Source organism: Lepidochelys olivacea (assembly GCF_965140295.1).
Source record: "Lepidochelys olivacea isolate rLepOli2 genome assembly, chromosome: 6".
In the NCBI taxonomy this organism is placed as follows: domain Eukaryota; kingdom Metazoa; phylum Chordata; order Testudines; family Cheloniidae; genus Lepidochelys; species Lepidochelys olivacea.
Window position 1 is genome coordinate 116,953,792 of NC_140416.1, and position 23,249 is coordinate 116,977,040.

Below are 23,249 nucleotides of genomic sequence, written 5' to 3' on the forward strand. Positions count from 1 at the left end.
ACTATATAAAGGTCACAGGAAAGAGGGAGCACTCAAACTGGAGGAAGCACATGAATAAAGGGCATGAGGAACTTAACTGCAGGGTGGGAAAATATGGTGCGACTCTGGACAGGAAGATGGTGACCTGATATAGATACTAAATGTATTCTGATGAAGCTGATGTATGGTTCTGAATGCTTAGGGACAGCAGATAGTCCAGAACAGCAGGAATTGAGTCTTCTAAAGGAGACAGGTGGCAATCTCCCATTTTCCTACATAAGTCAGTCTAGAGGAATCCTTTCTGCTGTGCACCAGTGTATTCTGGACGTCAGCTGTTCAGCTCCTGTTGATGGTAGTTAACCAGCCAGCTTCCATGCTGTTAGAAGCAACAATGCTGGGTCCAGGGTAGGATCTGACCTTCATTCTGAGAGATCACATTGGGTAAGTCAGGTAATACCGTTGGGGGCTGAGCCGACAAGAGTCTGAGGAGATCTATGCCTCCTTTTTCTAAGTCCCAGGAGGGTGAGCTACACTGGTACTCAATCTGGGAACCATGTTCCTTCCTATCCCTTTCAGATGACTGGATGGAGGAGGACTTAGCGACTCTACCAGTCTCAGCAAACAGAAGTTTCTCTGAAGAGGGAGCCCGGGAACTTGGAGCTGAGCCACAGCTCATAAGCACACTGATGGGGGAAGCCTGCTGAGGCCCAGTAGGCCCTTTTTCTCTGACTCTGAGGATCCTGTTGAGCACTCCAGGAGAAAAATTTAAGATGGACCTCTCTCAGTTTCAGAATTCTCTTGGCGAAGGAGCCACAGAATGAGCATCTATCAGGCATATTCTCCTCTCCAAAACAAAAAAGGCACTTAACACACCCATCATTAAGTGGAATAGTCATATCACAGGAGGCAAGTTTTGAACTCCATGAACTTCATTTCAGTCCCAATGGCTAAACCTCGATACCAGGAAGCTCCCTAACACTAATAAAAGGTTTTTGCTCTTTCATATATAAATATATATATATATATATAGTCAGACATAAAAAAAGACAAAAACACATTATACAAGGTCACTATCTAACTCATTTACACACACACACAAAACATCAGTAAAGTCATACACTGTACAGAGAAGAGGGCACTGCAGGAGTTCCATCTTCCAGCCATGGGTTGCAAGAACAAACTGAAGTATGGGTGGGCACAAAGTCATCCAGGCTGCAGGCACTGCCCCAATGGATACTTGTTGGCTAAAATAATCCTAACTTGCATGCATGTGCGCCAGAAGTAGAATGCATATGGACAATCACTAGAGGAAGAATCACTGTTAAATTTTTAAAGCTTCAGCATCTGATCCTGCTATCACACCACACACAGAACCCGCAGTGAACTCATTTGTCAGTTATATTATCCACCCTGCAGGGAACTTCCGTATAAACCAATCTTTAGTTTCTATAATAGCCAAACCTTTCTAAAGTAAAGGCTGAAATCCACATAAGAAATTTGGACACACCAGCACTGGAGAATACAAATCAACTGGGTGAATATGCAACCAGGTATCTGCATGTACACTACTGAGATGTGTGTTCAATACAGAGGCATACATGCACGTATTTTTTTCCTCTTTTTGCACTATATCTCTGCCTTTCCTTTTAAAAAAAAATCTGGCCATTCACATCTATATTTAAACTGAATTCACAGCCTTACGCTGGTTTATGTGTTGCTTTGTAAAATATATCTATCACTTAAAATCACTAAGTTCATATTGCTTCACATATAACTGCTTCACTAAATTGTCCTTAAAAATAATCTACTCACTCTGTTTCACTTAAAACTTCTTTATCCAAAAACATTTGAAACTTCTCTTCAAATATCATCCTCAGGATACGGTTGTGCACTCGAACGATACGATTTATTTTCAGTCCTGTGATACTATATGCTTTGAAGTCCCAGGCACAAAATCGTGACAGAATTAAATCATAGCAGGAATTAAACCTGTGTCCAGGAATGAACCATGGAGAGCAATGAATTAATAACGTTTTCTTCATTTTTTTAAACTTTTTTTTTTTTTTTCCCCCAACCAGAACCTGGTTTTTCTTCAGTTTTCAAATGAAGAGGGAAAGAAAAATAAATGATATTTTGGGGTAGTTTCTTTTTTTTTATACTTTTAGAAAATCTCTCTTTTCAACTAGAGATGGATGACCTTGTGTTACCTCATTTTGAACATTACAGATTACATTTGGCAGCAAATACTAATGTTAATGAGTTTGTGATCCACCACGTTTCTCTCCTGCCTCTAGGATTCCACGTTGCATCGCAGATTCCATAAAGTCCTCCACACATGCTTATGGCCACAGCTTTAGGCTTCTTGTCTGGAACACTGCCACATCCTGTTTGCCTCATGCAAGTGAGTAATTCTACTGGAGTCAATGGGATTACTTGCATAAAGTGAGCACGGTGAACGTGGACCTATATTACTACACCGAAACATTAAAAGAGGAACAACGATCCAGCAGTAAGGGCACTAGCCTAGGACCCAGGAGATCTGGGACCACTTCCCTACTCTCCTACAGCCTTCCAAGGCAATCACTGAGGCTCAGTTCTCCACCAACAAAATGGAATAATTGCACTTCCATGCCTCATTGGGGCGTTGTGAAGATAAATACATTAAAGACTGTGAAGTGCTCAGATACTACAGTAATGGGGCCATATCAACAGCTTCGACAGACAGCTAAAATACAGTTCTTAAAATAAGTCTATTATGGAAATGTAGCGGTTTCCCAAAAGCTGAGAAAACCAAACTGAAAACCAAATACTCTTTTCAATAATCAGAGGACAATTTTCTAGAAAAAGATAAACAACAAATGCAGATCGACTTGCAATGAATAAAAACACTGCTCTTTCTCTAAAGGACAGCTCACCTTAAGTGATCACTCTGGTTACAGTATGTATGGTAACACCCATCGTTTCATGTTCTCTATGTATATAAATCTCCCCACTGTGTTTTCCACTGAATGCATCTGATGAAGTGAGCTGTAGCTCACGAAAGCTTATGCTCAAATAAATTTGTTAGTCTCTAAGGTGCCACAAGTACTCCTTTTCTTTTTGTGAATACAGACTAACACGGCTGCTACTCTGAAACCTGTGCTAAGACCCTGATTCAAACATTGGATTCATTTAGCATTTCTCCTTGTCAATATTAAAAATCCTTGGCTTGAAAAAGCAGCTTTAAAATAAAATTAATTAAATAAAATGACAATACTAACAAAGAACGCTGTTTATAAAGGAAAGTACAGAGAGAACCTCTGAGCACATCGCACCCGGCAGCACTTTAGCAGACATGTCTGAACATAAGAGAAAGGCACAGCTGAGGTGGACAAGCTTGGAATACTCAAGCAGAAAACTGTCCTTGAAATAATGCCAACCTAAATTTGAGTCTCCCCTCAACAAAGTGTCAAGGTTATTTATACTGAGATCATGTAAACAACCTTTAATGCTTCTTTACAACAAGTAGTAAAGCTATCCAGGAGCTCGCTGTCACTGCTGCCACAGTAGTTAAAATAGCTATTAGTCATTTCAGATTTCCATATTCCTCTTTTATCTACCATCTTATTTTATAAAGAATTTCCTGGATGTGAAAAAATATAAAAAAAGATAGCAAATAATTAGTCTACAGAGGAATCAAAGTCTTGATAATATATACTATACAAATAATGGAATATTTATCTTCTACTGTGCCTAAGTATTACTATGGACCCAACACAGCTCCCATTGAAATGAATGGCAAAACTTCAATTGACTTCAATGAGGCCCCAAACCTCTGGTGTTGCATTTGGTCCAAAGAACTTACCTAAAAGTTAATGGAATCCTTAGACATTTTATGCCTTTACATCAGGCATCAATGGAGTGAATGTTAATTAAAATAACTATTGAACAAATTACAAAAACAGTCACATTTCAGTTTTAGATATACTAAGAAGACCCCAACCCCCACAATAAAAGATCTATTTTTTTCCAAAATACGTGTGTACTTTTTGATAGTCATGATTATAGCTACTGGAACATTTTATTAAATAAAGGACTAATTTTTTTTTTTAAATTACTGAATTTCTTTTGAAGAATGTTTTATAGAACAAACGTCTTCTTTCATTTTGAGCGCTCTCTGCATTTTAAAGAAAAACACTGGTACCAGAGCGAGAGAGTATTTTTTTATTTTTATGAGAGGGTGGCGTGGCCCAGTGGACAGAACAGTATGGGGTCTATTCCCAGCTTTGCCACTGGTCTGCTGGATGACCTTGAACAATCACTGCCTCTCTCTGTGGCTTGGTTTCCCCATCGGTAAAATGGTGAATAATTATATTCACCTCCTTTGTAAAGTGCTTTGAGCTCTACTGATGGTTTATTATAGCTTATATACCACAATAAATAGATGATAAAATTGTATACTTCAGGACATAAGGCAATAAATAACTTGAGGGTTAGGAAGTAAATTCTTCCACAAGCCCGTTATTCTATAAGTCTATATTAGAGTTTCTTGCACCTTTCCCTAAAGGTGAGCAGGGTGACTATGCATTCCCTGCATGCAGCACTGATGGGCTCTGTGTTAGTTTCATATAGGGCAGGGTAGAGAGATATGGAAATGGGCAGATCCAAAGGTCACAAACTTCTATACGAGTCCAGATAGTTCACTGCTCTTGCTCAATCCGTGAATAGCATTTATAGAAGGGCTGTGTGCCCACTCCCCGCTCTGCCCATGGGTTAGATACTGATTCCATTTCTCTCTAAGCTCCTATGTAGTTCTCCCATACAAAGCCGGGGTCATGAATTTAACCACCAGGACTAAGTTTATCCATATCATAAGCACGTAGTACTCCCAGCGAATGTCAATGAGAGTCATGCCTACTTAGGCCAAGGTCAGATTTAGCCCTACACATGTTTCTGAAGAAAACAGTTCCTTCAGAGAATTTCAGGTCACAATATATTAACTGGTGTTTTGGTTTTTTGTTTTTTTTTTTTTTTGGGGGGGGGGGGGGCGAGGCAGGGGAAGTTTGTTAAAATTCACTAACTCTGAATGGTAAGAACAGAAAATTTATCAATTTCCCTTCTGCTAGCAGAATCTCCCACATCCTTGACGTCTCAGCTACTCTCCTCTCTCTGCAGCTCAAAGTTTAGAAGCCATGTGAACTGGCCAGGCCCCTCAGCTCCTGCTTGCTTCCAGAGGAGTTATTCCCAAGATGTTAAAAATGCGTAACTTCAGCACATAGTATTGGGGTTCTTATTCCCTCTCGGTTGTTCACATATGTGACTGTGGTTGTGTTGTCTGACTAAATCAGCAAGCGGTTCCTCTCTAGGCTGGACAGAAACCTTCATAGCACCAGCTTGACTGCTCTTAGTTCTAGGAGGTTTATGCTATGGGTCTCTCCTCCAAGTTCCAGAAGCCTTGAGCTGTTTGGGACCCTAGATATGTTTCCCATCTCTTTAGATTGAAGTCAGTTATGGGGATCAGGGGATCTGGAAGGCATAAGGAATGCCCTGAGCTGGTCACCACTTTAAGCAGTTGATCACCTGTGCCAGGATCCTCATTTGATCTTTCATGTACTCAGGGGTGTGGTCCCATACCATTAAGATGAAGCCCTTGAAGGCGCATGATGAGTGACTGTGTCCATGGGGCGATCCGTATGCACAATACTAGGAGGCCTAGCAGTTGAAGGCTCACTGCGATCGTGGGCCTCTTGCAGTTCCAAAACAATGCAAGGAGGTCTTGAACCTTCTGGAACCTCTCGAGAGATGGATATATCCTTGCTATCAAGGTGTCTATGTCTGCTCCTAAGTAAGTTATTTGGGTGGATGGAATCAAGGTGTTTTTCTGGATGTTAATAATAAAACCATGCATCTGCAGGAGAGTCAAAGTCAGAAACATAGTTGTTTGTGCCATTACAGGGGATGGAGCTCTGATAAAAATGTCTTCCAGGAAGGGATATAGATAGCTCTCCCATGTTCTGAGTCTGGCTATGATTATCACCAAATCTTTGTAAAGACCTGGGGATTGAGGATAAGCATAGTAGGAGTGCCTGATATTGATAATGCTTTCTGCTGTAGGCAATTAGGAACCTGCAATGGCATGTTCTGATCAGGATATGTAGGTATGCATCTGTGAGATCCACAGAAGACAGAAAATCCCTCTGGGACAGGGATGACACTATAGAAGTCAGGGTCTTCAGCCAGAACTTCATTTTCTTCATCCATTTGTTGAGCCTTCTGAGATCTAGAATGGCTCGGATTCCCCCTGCATGCTCCTAAAGCAGGGGTTCTCAAACTTCATTGCACCTTGACCCTCTTCTGACAATAAAAATTACTACATGACCCCAGTTGGGTGGACCAAAGACAAAGCCCAAGGTCTTCTCCCCCAGGCAGGGGGGCCTGTAACCTGATCCCCACCACTCAGGGCTGAAGCCCTTAGGCTTCGGCTTCAGCCCTGGGTGGTGGGGCTCAGGCTTCCGCTTCATCCCCAGCAAGTCTAATGCCAGTTCTGGCAACCCCATTAAAACAAGGTCCCGACCCACAGTTTGAGAACCGCTGTTCTAAATGATAGAGAAGATGGAGCAGAACCCTGAGAATCTTTCTTGTGAGGGAATGCTCTATATCACTCCCATACCCAGGAGGTGAGAAATCTTGTTCTAGCTTAGACTGTGATTTACGGGGTCATTTGAAATAGGGGACTGGATGAAAAACGGATGGGGTGGAGCCCGTAACTCAAGGGAATATCCCTCACTCACTAGTCCATGAGCTAAGCAACACATTCCTCCAGAAACTGGGAAATCCTGCCCCCAAGCTTCCATTCTGGGGGGGAGACCTAGGTGGTCTTTGTCATAGAGAGGCTTTGGGAGCAGCAGGATTCTCCTGGGGCTTTCTTTCCAAGCCATGGTTCCACAGCTTTCATCTGGGGAGCCTGCTGTCTCTTTGCTGGTATTTCTGTAAGGATGAGGTCCGAAAGGAATGCCTTTGTGCAAAGGCCAGTCTGTACTCTTTCTCAAAGGCATGGTGCGGCATCAGAAGGGACTGTTAGATTTTGAAGCATTGTCTACTAGCTTGTTCAGATGTGAAGGAGGGAGCTATGAAAGCTGCCGCCTTCCACAGGCGGCCACAGAGGCAGAGAAACTGGAAGCAAGCAGGAGCACAGTGGGTATAGCCAAACCATGTCATTTCAAAACTCTGATCTGCCTCTATGAGCTGCAGAGAGAAGAGATCAGCCCAATTATCAAGAATTGTGGGTGGCATTGGGCCGCAGAAACAGGGTTTAAAATGTAATGTCTAAAATAACTTTACCAAGAATCACTTGGTGAACCTTCTTCAAAGCGAGTGTTGCCCACTGTTTCCAATTCAGTCACCAAGAACTGCACTACTAAGCTATTGCTTTTCTTCTTTTTTTTAACTTCCATCTGGTAAATTTTCTCAATTCTGCAACAGAAACAACATGGTAAATTTTGGTGGGAATATAATAAATGCTAAGGACAGACACAAAATTCATCTTGCTTTTTTATAGCAAATTCAGAAAAAAATAGGGATTGAGATGGCTTTTTATGGACTTATTCTGTTCTACATATAAGAACTTGGAGCCACATTCTTTAGTTTTCTTTCCACTTATTTTTCTTAAAAATTATAAGTGAATTGGATGTTTGTGAATGGTGCTGGCTTTACCGCACTGGAGGGTGAGGACCTGCAGTGATCAACAAGACAGCTATAGCATAGGCATCTTCAGGTAAGCTTCCCTCACTCCACCCCCAACATTAACTTGAGGGATCATCTGTAGGAGTAAAAGAGAGGTTTAGTTTCTCTGAAGTACTGAAAATGATGCTAGTCTGAAGTGCCACCGCAAAAGGAGCACTGGTAGCTCCAGGGGTGACTTAAGGCACAGGCTTGATACAGGTGGCTACTCAGGACATTTCAGGTTGCAATATATTCAACCCCTCCCCACTCCCAACTCCTTCAGTTGTTTCATTACTGAACTGACACAGTAGAAGTGTGCATGCTTCTTCCCCCTCCTCATTGACAGGCATCCAGGACTCTCCCTCTGGAAACCACCTCCTGCTCACCAGTTAAAAAATCTGGCATGATCTGGTTCTCTTTTAGGTCTGATGCACCACAGAATTTTTTGCCACTTTTCATTGTACCCTGGGATGGTGTAAGAGCCCAAGACACCAAAGCACATAAAGCAAGCGCTGGCTAAACTGAAGGATCAATGATAGATCTAAGGACCATTGTCTTGTAAAACACCATAGAATATAATAAAATGCTTTCTACTATTGTTAAGCTAGCAATCCAAATTCTCTTTCGGTAACAAACATTCCTTTCTAAATAGTTACGAGGTATCAGATTTCAAAAACCAGTTAACTCATTTTTTATTTTCCCCACTTGAAATCTAATATGATTTTAGTACCAATTATCTGAAGAATCCCTAGAACTAAAAATTCAATGCTTTATTAGCATCCAATGGTAATGAGACTGGCATGAATTTTTAAAATTTGACGAATACCTCCGGACTTGCCAGGGCATTTTGCTGGATCAATGTTTTCAAGACCTGTAAACTTTTCCATTCACTAGTCCTACATGGCTAAGAAATTTTGGTTCTAGACATTTTTGTTCAATCCTTGTCCTATCTTTGAGACTGCTAATAATTTTTTTAAATAAGGACACCTGTCTACTAGGAAGTAGATTGAATCCAGCAACTCTCAGTTCACATATGGTAGTTAAAAAAAGTCATTAAAATGGCTGTTATTTACTTTATTTCTATTAGATGTTCTTGGGACTTGTGGCACATGAGGCAATGTGTCCAGTGACACATTTCTTGCTCCATTGTAGTCTGTTTCCATGACAGCGGCATCTCTCTCAATGGTTTTTTTATGTCACCTGTTGTCATCCTCTTTTTCATCTTCTGCCAAGTAGTGTCCAGTCAAGGGTTGGTCTAGAAACACCCTTTTTTGACATCCGTATATGTCCAAACCACTTCAGCCTTCTTTCTTGAATCAGTCTCTGCAGTCTGTTGGTCAGTTCTTTGTATATCAGCAGCATTGGTTACTTTATCGCACAAGTGAACACCAAGTATTTTCAGCAAGCCAAGAAGGCTGAATGCATTAAATTTCCTGCTGTGGGCTTCTAGCATTTGCCAAAATTCAGTATCACATGTAAAGTCAAGAGCTTGAATTTTTCTTTTACTCCACTTAAGTCCTGTATCTTCCTATGATGTTGCTTTGTGCATCACCTAATCCATCACAACGCCGAAAAGATGATGAAACTCTGCTGCACGCCAGTAATATCAACCTAATCAGTCTCTCCATTTTCTGTCCTTATGCAGTAGTTTGAACTTTCACATGGCATCTCGACCAGTGACATTACCTTTCTAGGAAGCCCATATCGTTGCAAGATCTTCAATAGTGACTCCATGAATGCAGGTGAAAGTTTTGGTGAAATCTATGAAGTTCAAGACTAATTATCTGTAGGCAAGCCCTTTCTCAATCAATCATCTCAGGATAAAGATGTGATCTACACTTTTTTTTTTTAATCTAAAGCCTGCTTGCTTATTATTTCAGTACTTCATCTATGCCCAGGTTAATTCTGTTCAACTTTTCTGTGTTCTAAAGTAGTTTTTTCCTCGCCAGTTATCACACACCCTTAAGTTGCCTTTCTTTGATATTTTATAAAATACATCTTTCTTCCAGTCCTCTGGACAGAACTCTTTCTCCCAAACTATATTAACAGTATTCCAAAAGTCATTAATTTTATCAGTTTGGACCTCAGCTGAAATAAATGTAATACAGGCTACAAATCCTATTATCAGTCCCTTCAATTACCAAGCCCCATTACAATGAATTGGAATGTATACATATTTCACATTGCAGCTTTTATACAATTCACTAAACATACTCATCTAGTTTTCTGTTCCAGAATGTTATCCTTTCCCTCAGTGCATCTAATTTCAGAAGGAACTTCCTCTCAAGACTTGACTCCTCACTGGCTTCATCCGTGTTCTCACCATCGTCAATTGATTTTTCAATTTCCAGCCTTTTACTCTTAATAGATTTGTTATTCTGTATTTTGCCTGATGTCTGCAGCTCTGTCAGTTCATGTTCCAGCTGTTAAAAAGAATGCATCAGGATTCAAAGGCAATAGGTGAAGTTTTGGTAGAAAATTACAGTATTTCTTTTTCCACAGAAGATAAGTCTTCTAACTATACACTATAAAGTGATCATGAAAATATTTACCAGAAAACTAATTTAATAAAACAATAATTTTCTTGATTTTTTCCTGACAATAGAATCTTCTTGTTTATTTAGTTAAATAATTCTGCAATTTGTAACAAGTTACTTAAAAACTTGACAAACTTGGAACAAATAAAAACATGTACTGAACACGGCTTCAGTTATGATACATCCTGCAAAGTGGAAACTCCCACTCTTTTAGAACTAAATACATTTCTATGGCTTGTAGTAGCTTATATTATGATCAAGAATATGAAATAATGATTTCCTGATAGCCTACTGTGTTTAAATTTGAATTTCCTTTTCCTTTTGCTTCCTGGATATCTTCAGCTGTCATGGACCTTTATCCCCTTATATTGTCATGGCTATGAGGTTTTTATATGAATTTGATACTCATGAATATGAGAGACTATCAGCACAACCTAAAGTTAGGCATGGTGAGGGCAGGCACTGTATAAGTTTCCCCACTTAGGGCTTGAAACTGCAGTGCATAGAGGAAGGTGCAGAAGGGATATGCTCAGCAGGGATACAGACAACAACTGCATGTTATACTAAAAGATAAACCATGCTCTGAACTTTGAGCTAGCATCTGCATTCACAAGCTCTTTGTCATGGGTGCTCAGCACCGACAAGTGCGTGGGTTAAAGAAATGAGGACAGGTTTACTCTGGAGCAAAGGGGCCAACCTCAGCTCTACAGCATAATAATGAGGTGCTCAGTAGCCATCACCTTAGGGGAAAAAAGCCAGTACTTCAGCAGAAGTGAAGCCAGGGTTACACTGCTCCCTTACCGACCAAGATGACAAATAGCTCAGCTCTGACCTGAACAGACTCACTGACTTTTCTAATGCACCCAGGGTGAAATCTTGGCCTTGTTCATTTCAAGGAGGCCAGGCTCTCATCCCCCTCACTACCCGCATCCAGGATTGAACCCTTCGCACTACAGTGCTGACATACAACTCCCTTGCTATTGCAATTTAGGATTTCTTTTGAGCAGCACCGTAACTGAGATTTAGGTAAATTCATCTTAAGTAGAATTGCCAGGTGTCTGGTTTTCGAACAGAACGCCTGGTCGAAAAGGGACCCTGGCGGCTCCGATCAGCACCGGTCGGTGACACAGCAGGGCTAAGGCAGCCTCCCTGCTGCCGTGCCTCTGTGCAGCTCCCGGAAGTAGCGGCATGTCCCCACTCCATCTCCTAGGCATAGGGGCAGCCAAGGGGCTCCACGCGCTGCTCCCACCCCAAGTGCTGGCTCCTCAGTTCCCATTGGCCAGAAACCACAGCCAATGGGAGCTGCGGGGGCAGCAGCTGTGGATGGGGCAGCATGCAGAGCTGCCTGGCCATACCTCTGTGTAGGAGCCGGAAGGGGTACATGCCGCTGCTTCTGGGAGCTGCCTGAGGTAAGCACTGCCTGGTACCTGCACCCCTCACCCTCTCCCATGCCCCAACCCCCTTCCGCCACCCTGTTCCCCCCCACACACCCAAATTCCCTCCCAAAGACCACACCCCCTCCCACACCCCAACCCCCTGCCCCAATCCCCCTCCCGCCCTCTGAACCCCTTGGCCCCAGCCCGGAGCACCCTCCTGCACCCAAAACCCCTCAGCCCCAGCCCCACCCCAGGGCCCACACCCCCAGCCAGAGCCTCACTCCCCCACCACAACCCTCTGTCCCAGCCCAGAGCCTCCTCCTGTACCAAAAATCCCTCATCTCTGGCCCCATACTGGAGCCTCACCCCCCCAGCTGGAGCCTCACCCCCCCACTTCCCAACCCCCTGCCTCAGCATGGACCCCCCTCCTGCACCCCAAAACCCTCATTTCTGGCTCCACACTGGAACCTGCACACCCAGCCCAGAGCCCATACCCCCTCCCACACCCCAACCCCGTGCATCAGCCAGTAGCCCCCTCCGATACTTTGAACACCCTGGCTCCACCCCGCAGCCCAGAACTCCTCCTGCAGCCCAAATCCCTCATCCCTGCCCCCACACCAGAGCCTGCACCACTAACCAGAGCCCTCACCCCCTTCCATTTCCCTCCCCACTGCCTCAGCCCAAAGCCCCTTCCTGCACCCTGAACTCCTCATTGCTGGCTCCACCCCAGAGTCCGCACCCCCAGCCAAACCCTCACCCTTTCCCAAATCCCAACTCCCTGAGCCAGCCCAGTGAAAATGAGCGAGTGAGTGAGAGTGGGGGAGAGCGAGTGACAGAAGAAGCGGGGGACGGAGTGAGTGGGGGCAGGGCCTCGGAGAAGGGCGGGGCCATAGAGGGGGGCGGGGAAAGGGTGTTCAATTTTGTGCAAGTAGAAAGTTGGCAACCCTAAGTGAAATTCACACCTGTATTGCAGGATGGCAAATGTGTCACTTAAGTAAAACTGAGGCCTCAACAGGGTTTGAGTAAGAGGTAATTACTTCACAGGCTTTGTGCTGGCCCTCTGTAGTGCAGAAAATGGTAGAAAAACAAAGGGTCCATAAATCCTCTAGAAATGAAAATATTTTACCCTTCATTTCTAGTATTAATTTACCAAGCATTTCAGGCTTAAATTGTACAGTGATTTCATCTTGAGTTGGGAGTAGGGAAGTGGCCAGACTCTAGAACTGAAATATCCCCCCTCTCTTTCTGGAAGGGGGAAAAACACTAACAGCGACATGGCCATAGGGCCAAGCCAGGAAGAGGACCCTGCAGTACTTGGATTGAGGTGGGTCTGCAGGGGGTGATGACGATAGGCGAGGCATCAACTTGCGGCACAAGTAATTTATTTTAAACAGAGCTTAGGCATTTGAATAAATGCTGGGTTGTTGTTTTTCGTTTGTTTTTTTCTTTTTAAGGTAAGTTTTCCATTGACTTCAATCAGTTGATCAGCCCCTAAGAACTTTGGGCTATATTCTGCACTCAGTTACATTGTCCAACCCAAATGGGCATATCTGAAGGCATGATTTAACCAAATAAGCCTATAAAAGAATTTCTTCATCCAAACTCATATCTCCTCCCATGATAGACATTAAAATTTCTGTCAAAGGATACATTGTTTTCTTGATATTTTCGACTATTTAAACTTACATGTTTTATGTTGCAGTTGAACAATTTTATTCGATCTTCTGGCAATTTCTGCAATTTGCATTTTCTTTCTTTCAGCTTTTCAAGCTCCACATTGAGCTGCCTATGAACACTCTTTACGCGCATGTTATAGTACATTATCTTTTTCATCACTGTAGCCTTCAAGTGTCAGGAAAACAGGAAAAGTTATTCATCAGAATAATGTCAGCAACATATAATTGTTCCTACAGGCTGTTTTCTAATAATTCAGCAACCTTGTGACATTAAATTTTATATTTAAGTTTGGCTCTTAAATTTTAAACTATCACTTCTGGAATTGTATACTAGATTTTTATGGTGTTGTAAGGGCTTCATTCATTACATTTGGGGGGGTTTGTTTTCAATCTCTTTGTGATGTTCCCAGTCCACTTAGATAAGAACATAAGAATGGCCCTACTGAGTCAGACCAAGGGTCCATCTAGCCCAGTATCCTGTCTTCCGACAGTGGCCAGTGCCAGGTGCCCCAGAGGGAATGAACAGAACAGGTAATCATCAAGTGATCCATGTAGTATTGTTTCAAATAGCACTACATTAATGCATATAAGGGGATCTTTAGCGTGCACCAACAGGGTCTACATGGATCAATTAATGCACAACATGTTTGTGCATTTTAGAAATGTACACCCTGTAGTCCACGTCTGCTCCATGTAGACAAGCCCTTAGATACAATTAACCATTTCTAGTGTTTTTCCAATGTTTATTGGATAAACACTGATTTCATTTTTGTAATATCAGGGACATTTTATCAGTGTTTATTGGTTACAACTGAAAAATCAGAAGCCCTAGGTATTGTATACTGCTAGGCTTAGCAGAGTTCAATTTTTACTTTCTTATGATTTCAACAGTAGTCATTTTTTGTATTTTTATCAATTTAAAGTTTCTCAATTGCAGACAATAGTGGGGTCAGACAATAGTTATTTAATGATATATGCTGAGATTCAAAAAAAAGCTTTATAACCGTTAAAACACAAGTGGTCAACATCATGTCAAAATATACAAAGTAAATATCCTTAAAATCAGACTCTAAGTTCCTCAAGCAGCATTTTTCTAATTTTGTCTATCTGTAATTTTTCGTTATCAATGGAAATATTTTTCACCTGTGTGTGTGTATGGTATAATTGACATTTACCAATAAAAACCTAATCCTTCCAAGCCTATATATTGCACATTGGATGATTTGTCTTCGTTAAAATATTATCGTTGTTTAAGAATGTTTAAAAAAATAAAATATCAAATATGAATACATGGAAACTGTATATGAGAATACTAGTAAGCTTTTTTATTTTTAAAACAAAGTTATGCTTGATTTTCAGCTAACTTGCTTGTAGTTATTGCTATTCTATGAACCGTAATCTGTTTACAGAATATCTATCTAAAGGCAGTCTTTGCATTCTGTAATAGAACCTTTTAAATAATGAAAAATATATTTTAAAAGGACTTGCAATCAGTTTTCAAAGGGAGGGAATGGCTTCTTTCAATACAACAACACTGCCTCTCACCAACAAAGAAAGGTGGCCAATAAGGCAAACCCCAAGCATTCAAAAATCATGAGCTGGGCCTCCCAAAATCACGAGATTTTAAAAGTAATAATAAAGATTGGGCTAGTTTTATTTGCTTTCAGGTTTTGAGCCTTTAGGTTTCACGTTTCCAAGTTTTTCTCCGCATGTGGAGTAGAAACTTACTTTTTTTAATTAACGCTGAGATTCTTTCATAATCATTCAATCACCAGATATTGTGAGACTCATGATAAAAATCACAAAAGTTGGCAACACTGCATGGTATTAGTTTTAACATAAGCACTTCAATTTTGTTGGCTGAAAGACCGATCTTGGGCAGTGGAAGTGTGTTACCAAAAAATGATAAATAAAGAGGAAAAGAGGTCATAAATATTGCTGGCATAGCTATGTGGTGAAAATCTTATCCTTACCTCTGCCAGGACCTTGATTTGCTTTTGAGACACATTATATGTATCCAGCCTTTGAAGCTGAGGCATATGATACAGCACATGTGTAGCATAATTACAGAGAAGACAAACAGGATTGGGGTCATACTGAGGATCATTCAGACTCAAATCTTTTAAATGCGGTAGGCTTGCTAAATTAGAGAGTTCCTGGAAAAACAATGAAAATAGTAAAACAACAACATGTTGGTGGTCCTTATTTCAAAAAGTCTGCATTTCAGCATGAAGGCAGGACATTACTTTTAATTATTAAGAGGATATATGCAACAGCAGAGGGGGCAAAATCAAGCAGATCTGGGGTAGTATTAAAGGCAGGAGTATCGTCGTCTTCTTCCCCCAGCCCCGGAGAAGCAACCCTGCAGGGAGTCTATTGGAAGCCAGCTCCATACAGCGGAGAGAGACAAGTAGAAACTGTGGAGTGGTCACTCTCTCTGGCAGCATATCTCCCAAACCTGTGAATTTTAGCAGGGAATAGCTAACCTGTAACAATAACTTACCTGTTTTCCCCTTGGTGTTGTGAAGTCACCTACCTAGGATCTTCAGTGGGGGGGAGGAGAGGGGGGCGCACACTTGTGACCCCTGGTGGACAAACTCCAAGCCCTAGCAGGCTGCCCCATCCCCTCCACAAAGAAGCAAGTTCACTATTTCTTGGGATTAGCGAGGTATTGTCAGCGATTCATTCCAAACTTCACTACCATTGCTGCCCCTTTGACAAACTCGCTCAAAGACCTGAACCCAAAAGGGTCCGTTGGACCAAAAACTATGACAAAATATTTAGAACACTACAAGACCAGCTGACCCAGGAACCAGTGCTATTCCACTCAGATTTCTCAAAGCCCATTCTCCTGCAAACAGACATGTCTGAGGTCATACTTGGAACTGCTATCTCAAGATGGAGAGGAAGCTTAAAAGCGAGCAACTCAGCTCAGAACAGAGAGGAAGTCAGACCTACCCTAAGGGCTCCTGAACAACAGTGCCAAAAAAGCCTCCCTGAGAGAAAGAAGACTGCCTGCTCAGCCTGGTTGGAGCTGAAGGTTTAGTTGTCTTTTCTTTTGCTATCTTATATTGGATTTGGAGACATTGGGGGAGACGGATGGTAGAAAGTGACCCAGGGAGGCAGCTTTGGGTGCACGCCAGAGTACCTGACACTGTTGTCTCTCATAGGGTCCTTATTGGAGCCTGGTGGAGTGGGAGGGCCTGGGCTCCCCTACCAACTGCTCTTTGTTGCAGGGGGCATAAGCCTAATTTCCACTGCACCCCACCCTGCACCCACCGTGAGGATAGCATAAAGACACTGAAAACCCTGAGGTGAGAATAAGCTACATACAAGGGTTTAGAACTGGTCTGAAAGCTCTTCCTACCGGGAGCTGAGAGACTGCAAACTGGGTGCACTACCCACTAGACTACCTGGCCCTCTGAGAACTATTACATGTCCCTGTCCCAATCCTGTCTCTTTCCCATCCCTAGCTCCTTGTTCCAGTCCCGTTCTCCTCACCTATTAGAAGCCTGGGTGGAGAATAAGACTCATTCCAGTTTCCTCCCACTCCAGGCTCTTTCCTAGTCACAATCCCCTTCCCTTCTGAGTCTGACCCCCACTCTCGGTTTCCTTACCCCCAGCCAGTTCCTCAGAGCTTCAGTGGGTGCAATGACTCATCCCTCAAGCATTCTGCAGCAGCCTATCCCTGGGCAGGGCCCAGGTCAGATGAACCCCCTCAGGCACAGGAATTTCACTCTCACCGTCAGAGCTGCAAGTTAGTTTGTGCATCTAGGAACACTCATCTAGGAACCCTCCTGCTGCCTTGCAGTGTTACAGATGCCCTAGGTTTCCAGCCTGCCCTCAATCCTGTCCCAGTCCAAGCCGTGTTCCAGCCTGCTTCAGCCTTATTTGGGCCCTGTTTCAACCTTGCTCCAGTCCTGCACCCACCTCCTGACCCTCAGATTGATTCCAACCCAGCATCAGTCTTTGGCCTGCTTCTGGGCTCTAAGATCCTGATTTGGCTTGTCTACGGATTCTGACCCAGGGCTTGTCCCCAGGCCCCAGTTTCAGCACTGCCCTTGGCCTGCTCTCAGCTCTACATCTGGCTTCAACCCTTGGTACCTGTCCTCGACCACCACTCCAACCACCAGGACTGATCAACTAGAATCCAGAGCCTGATTGCTACTGAGACTGAGGTGACAATTAAAAGAACATAAAAATGAAATGTGAAGCCTCAACATACCTTGAAGGAACATATTCTATTACCAGAGAGGTTTAATCTTTCCAGTTGTTCATTGGGGTCAAAGCAAGTTCCTAAAATAAAACACAAGGACAAATAGAATTAAAGAGAATATGGTTGCACCTACTGGACTTGGTGAAGTACAAATTTTCATCAGACATACAAGTTTTAACCACAAAATATAATTGCACAAGATAATTCATTATTACGAGTGAACAGATCTTACGCAGAGCAACCTTTTCTTTTTCCATGCAAAACCAAACCTAACATAAAAAAGAATCTGAGAAAAATTAGCAGATTTACTAGTTGCTGTTTAAAAAAAAAATATAGTGCCTGATTCTACTCTCACTTAAGTCAATAAAGAGCTGATTTTCATGTACACTAAAGCCCATCTAACCAACTCAGGCTGTGTAAAGGAGCCTTAAAGTGGGTGCACATTCCATTGATATCCATTTTACGGCTCTTTTACACAGCCAAAACAAGGTTAAAGGGCTTTAATGTAAATGAGAATTAGGCCAGGAGAGTTTTGCCGCTGCTTTCCGTAGGAGCAGCAATGGGCATACAGGGCTTGATTCTGCACCATTCAAGTTGATAGGTGTTTTCTGTGGACTTGAATGGGAGCAGAATCAAGTTCATATACATTAGACCTCACAGCAATAAGAATTACTAAGCAGAAATGCCAGGCGTCAAGTAAATATCACCTACCAATTTTACGTATTAAGTTTCCAGCCAGATTGAGCTCCTTTAAATTCTGCAGAGTATGTAATCCCTGTAAATATTTGAAAAGATAAAGCTTCAGTCTAATACAATATTGCAAATGATGAAGTTCCTATAGACTAAAAATTGGAAGGCAGATCATTCCGATTTAAGAGTAATTTGGTAAGGGTCTAGTCACATTTTTATTCAACAATATTAGCTTTCATTGTAAGCTTCATTTTGTTCTGGCATGTAAACAGACAATGAATGCTGCTCAAAAAGAATTACTTTGGAAAGCCTTGTAATTTACACTAAAATTAAAAATAAACTCAGTCTGGCAGCTCGTTAGCTTCACAACTGTTCATCAAAAACTTAACAGAACAATATCCCATGTCCTGGGTATTCACTAACTTTTGGCTTCAGCCCATATCTCAGCCTTGGGACATCACAGTGGGATGCAGTAGTGATGTCAATCATTTATCTGTGTGATGGAGATCATGATGTCCTGGGATGAGATGCCAGCATTATTATATATTAGATGTGTCACAATAAATAATGTTGTTAATGTACTCTGTCTCCTTTCATTTTGTTCTTCCTAAGCCCTAACTCTTCAGTCACTACTTTCTCTCTCTCATTTTCCACAGCACTAATCTCCCCTTATCATCTTATCCCCTATTTTATCACTCCCTACGCCTATCCTCTGCCACTGTAATCTCTCCAGTATTCTATTTTCTATCCATTCCCATCAGTCTTTCCTCTTTCTCCATTAATGTCCATGAATGGATTGGGTTTAAATGGAGTCTAGTGGGTTGTCTCAGACTCCAGATCAGCCCCATTCTTCTTCTCACTAGGATTCACACCTGTTTTCCTTCCACTTCTCACTCAATCTCCTATGCCCAGGGTACTTCAACATGCATCAGACAGCACCACTGAGTTGTGTGGTGTGCTGCCACTTTACTCCTCTACCTCAGAATTTCTGTTCCCTGTGAAGCCCTCTGAATTTAGTATCCAAATTCCAAGACTCCTGGTTTAATCTGCCCTTGTCAATTTCTTCTCTCTCTAAATCTTCATCTTAGGCTAGAATCTCTCTTCTGCTGTTTCTCACACTCATTTGAAGATGGGGATTGAGATTCCTCTCGTCTCCCCCGAGGTGGAGAGAGGCAGGTGTGTCCTCTTCTGGCAGAAGGTTGTGTTTATGCCTTTTTCCTCCCTTTACACAGCTCCCTCTACAACACTCCGACTGCAAGAGCTCCCACTTACTCTGTGATGAGCACTCCATCCCAAAGATTAGCAGTAGACTGGCATCCATTTATTTTGTAAAGCTTGTGCATATGAGCTGCTTTGACACAACACCAGGAGGAAAGGAAATGGTAACTGCAAAATATTCTTCTGATATTATCAAGTGATAGCAAGGCCACACGGCACATGGACGTGCTAAAGGCTGCAAGTGCCCTTGGGCTGTAAAGTGAGTGGCAAGGCCAAATGTTCTTATAAGTGAAAAAAGCAGAAGCTATTAAAAAGTAACAGTTTATTACACTGAAAGTGGCTGCCCTTTGCTAACTAGAACTCTAAGGGGTCCAATCCAGCAAAACAGATTAGTGACTCTTCAAGCTGTGCAAAATCTAATTTCAGGGAACTACAGAGAAGATCGGACAGCAAACGCCTCTGCAAAAGAGTTCTCCTCCTCCTATGCTCTCTAATTCTGAGTCTTGAGATCTATTATTTTCTGCCACCCAGAGCTATTTAGCCCATGCAGTGGTAGTACCAAGCACTAGTGCAGCCAGGTCAGGAGAAACAGGCAGATTCCCAACTTTGGGTTTTTTGTTTTGTTTTTTTTTTTTAACTGGAAGAAGTTCTGTGAGGGCTGAGGAAGCAGAAGGCTTCCTGTATCAATCACCCACATCACTGAAGACTCCAGAGCAGTCTTCCTCCTCCTCTTCTCCATAGGATCACCATTTTCTGTGGGATGTTTGAAATAGTCATTTGGCTGAATGGGCCTCTTTAACTCTCTGGCTGACGGCTTGTTCCCCTATTTTTCCTCCATGAGACAGATTTAGGTGATTGGGTTTTTTTGTTTTTGTTTTTACTGAAAACCCATTAAAATGGAAATAAATTGCAAAAAAAAAAAAAAAAAGCAAAAAAGCACTGACATAATTCTGAGGTCCTGACAAAAACAAGAAAACTCAGATTTAAAGCTCAAGTCCCTTCCTGAAATCACCTTGGTGTGCACAGGAAATGCAGAGGTCTCAGAAAAGTGGGTGATTTTGTTATGTATATGCAGCATACCATAGCATATGCCATTAGTTCTTGATGTTTCAGCCCTAATTCTTTATGACTGTGGTTAAACCTTTTTGTGGTTTAATGGTCTTAAAAGATAGCTTAGTTTATAAGTTGTATTCAGATACTATTGGATCCATGCGGCATAAATAGAATGGATTAGATAGGAGAAAATCAAAGGAGAAAAAAAAACATTTTCACCTGTATCTCCTTAATTTGGTTGTTATTCAACCAAATTATCTCCAGCTTCATTAGGGTCTCCAGATTTTCAATTGTAGAAATTTCATTGTAGTACAGGTAAAGCTTTTCCAAATTAGTGCAGTGTTGTAGACCATCAATTTTCTGCATTAGAAGAAGTTGTATTACTTCTCAATGAACGACAAGGAAGAAAGAAATCCTGCTCGTCAACATACAGTATAACTATACAGAAAACTAGAGAGCAACGTGGCAAGTCAGTCTTAGAGGGCTTAATTCAATGCTCATCACATCAATGAAAAGACTCCCACTGACTTCAGTGGGCTTTGGATATGGCCCACAAAGAAAAAGCGGTAGCTGATGGAGCACTTCTTGATTAATGTTGAAGTGATTCTCTTAAAACGATATAATTTTCAAGAAAACATTTTTCTTATCAGTTTCCTAAAATTGATTTGTACTCTGTAGTGTCAGTATTTTAAAAAGTTGTTTTAGAAACACAACAATGGGGTTCCACCATGCAAGAATATAAAAATTATCAAAAGAGGTAACTTGATCATCTAAAATAGAATCTTTTCTGATCTAACAACTGGTGTGATTACAGATAATAGAGGGCCAGATCCTGAACCCCCTTGCTCACAGTGAGTAGTACCTTACTCCTCGAGTAGGCAGATTGACATCAGTGGGATTACCACTGCAGGAATGTGCTATTCAGTATGAGTAAGGGAATCAGAATCTGATCAGTTACCTGAAAAGAAAAATCATAGAGTTAACTTACCGTTAAGCAACATTCAGCAATCCATAGGTTTTTGAGTAATGGACAATACTCCAGATCTGAAATCTTCTCAATGCTTTGTCCAACGAGAGTGAGAGTTGTCAAATTTGGGAAAAATGGCATGCCTGCTATCATGGGATAACCTGAAAAAAACATCTCCAGTGTAGACGTTTCTGGTCCCTCTTGATCAATTTTCTCATAAGACAATCCATTAGAAGTGCACTGCAAATAAAACACGACTATTATTGCTCTTTTTATTTCTCTAGTATGAAAAATGCATTTTGGAGGAGAATGCCCAACCCCCACTGAAAGTCAGTTGGAGGTGGCTGCTTAATTGTCATTCGTGCCCTTGAAAAGTCCCACCTCTCCTGCCCTCATCTTCAAATATGTATGCAACTCCGTAATGTTTTTGGCCACATCTGGTATATGATGTTTAGTTTTTCGTTCACAATGACAAAGTTCAGCTCTAGCCTCAAAATGCACCTTCTGTTTCATTAACAAAAAATCCAGTTGTATCCTAATGTAATTATAAAAAGCACCAAAATACATTTCCATTTACCATATATTTATATGATAAAAGGAATATATGATGTAGTGGATCAGTAATCTATTTTTTTCAGTTCTGGAGTACTTGGTTCAAATGAACTATAGGGTACGTCTACACTGCATGCTTCTTTCAGCTGCGTGTAAAGTATATACTTGGGTAGCCCCCCTACCACAGATATAAACAGCAGCGTAGATAGGGAGGCACTCGTTAGGCAAGTGTAAGGATAAGGCCTTTTCCTGTAGCCATATTGTAAGGCCTTTGTCTGCAGCCATATTAAGAGAGCAGCAGCCAAGAAGCAGAAAATCACATCCTCATATTCCATTTAAATAACATTAAAACAATGTAATATCAGGCTGTTAAGAAGGAAATCCTGTCCTAATAGTACCCACCATCAACAAATAAAAAAACAGATTTTAAGGTGATTAAAGAAAACTTAGTTTGATAGCATTCTGTCTAGCAAGCAATCATTTATCAATAGTTGTGGCTGTAAAATCCCCATTTCTTGTTTTGTCTTTATGGTCCCCACTTCTCTATTGTTTGTGTGTGTGGTCTTTGTCTGGTTCTTTGATTGTTTCTGTCTGTTACATAATTAATTTTGCTGGGTGTAAATCAATTAAGGTGGTGGCATATAATTGGTTAGAGAATTGTTTAGTAATATTTCAGTAAAATGATTGGTTAAGGTATAGCTAAGCATGACTCAAGCTTCACTATATAAACTGGGGTCCAAAAGGAAGTTCTTGGGAACCAATTTCAGGACACAGCCACAAAATCAGAGTTGACAGACCTCAACACCCTGCCAACCACACCGTGCAGAAGATGGAGTCCCCCAGATGACCTGATCCTGATCGGCCATCAAGAAAAGTTCATCTGCCTTATTGGGAGTGGTGAGCATTGTGTGTTTAGTGTGTGCATTTTGTTTTGGTAATTGTTAAGAAATAGAGATTAAGCAGGCTATTACTGTGTAAGGCTCGTTCACTAGTAAAAGACCCTGCAAAGCCACAGAGTGTAAGATTACGAGCCCACAGAAGGGTAAGAGTGGGTGCCTAAATTAACAGGGTTACACCTGAGCCCTGGGAACAGGGTAAAGGTGGGTGCTCCTGGAGTGTGTGAGTAACGGAGAATTTTGAGCAGGTAACACAAGTAAAGACATGCCTGATTGGTGTGGGGATATACATGAGTACATACCCTACATGGCTCTCTACTTGCCCAAGACATGCCTGTCTACACTACTGTTTTTAGCAGAGTAGTGTCCTGCTGCCTGCCTGCTGCTG

At 41.8% G+C, this 23,249-nt stretch overlaps 1 protein-coding gene across 3 annotated transcripts in view; it reads right to left on the reverse strand.

Annotated features, from left to right (window-relative positions):
- The window catches only part of LRRC9 (leucine rich repeat containing 9), an 83,396-nt gene that overhangs the window by 55,462 nt on the left and 4,685 nt on the right, over window positions 1-23,249 (reverse strand). For all 3 annotated transcript variants that reach the window (XM_084631510.1, XM_084631512.1, XM_084631511.1), the window contains exons 4-12: window positions 21,435-21,653; window positions 20,666-20,806; window positions 18,197-18,260; window positions 17,495-17,565; window positions 15,243-15,425; window positions 13,280-13,435; window positions 9,895-10,103; window positions 7,300-7,431; window positions 1,792-1,968 (exon numbers count right to left, since the gene is read on the reverse strand). In XM_084631510.1, the coding sequence (XP_084487636.1) occupies window positions 1,792-1,968; window positions 7,300-7,431; window positions 9,895-10,103; window positions 13,280-13,435; window positions 15,243-15,425; window positions 17,495-17,565; window positions 18,197-18,260; window positions 20,666-20,806; window positions 21,435-21,653 (1,352 nt within the window). The remainder of the gene's footprint in view (window positions 1-1,791; window positions 1,969-7,299; window positions 7,432-9,894; window positions 10,104-13,279; window positions 13,436-15,242; window positions 15,426-17,494; window positions 17,566-18,196; window positions 18,261-20,665; window positions 20,807-21,434; window positions 21,654-23,249) is intronic.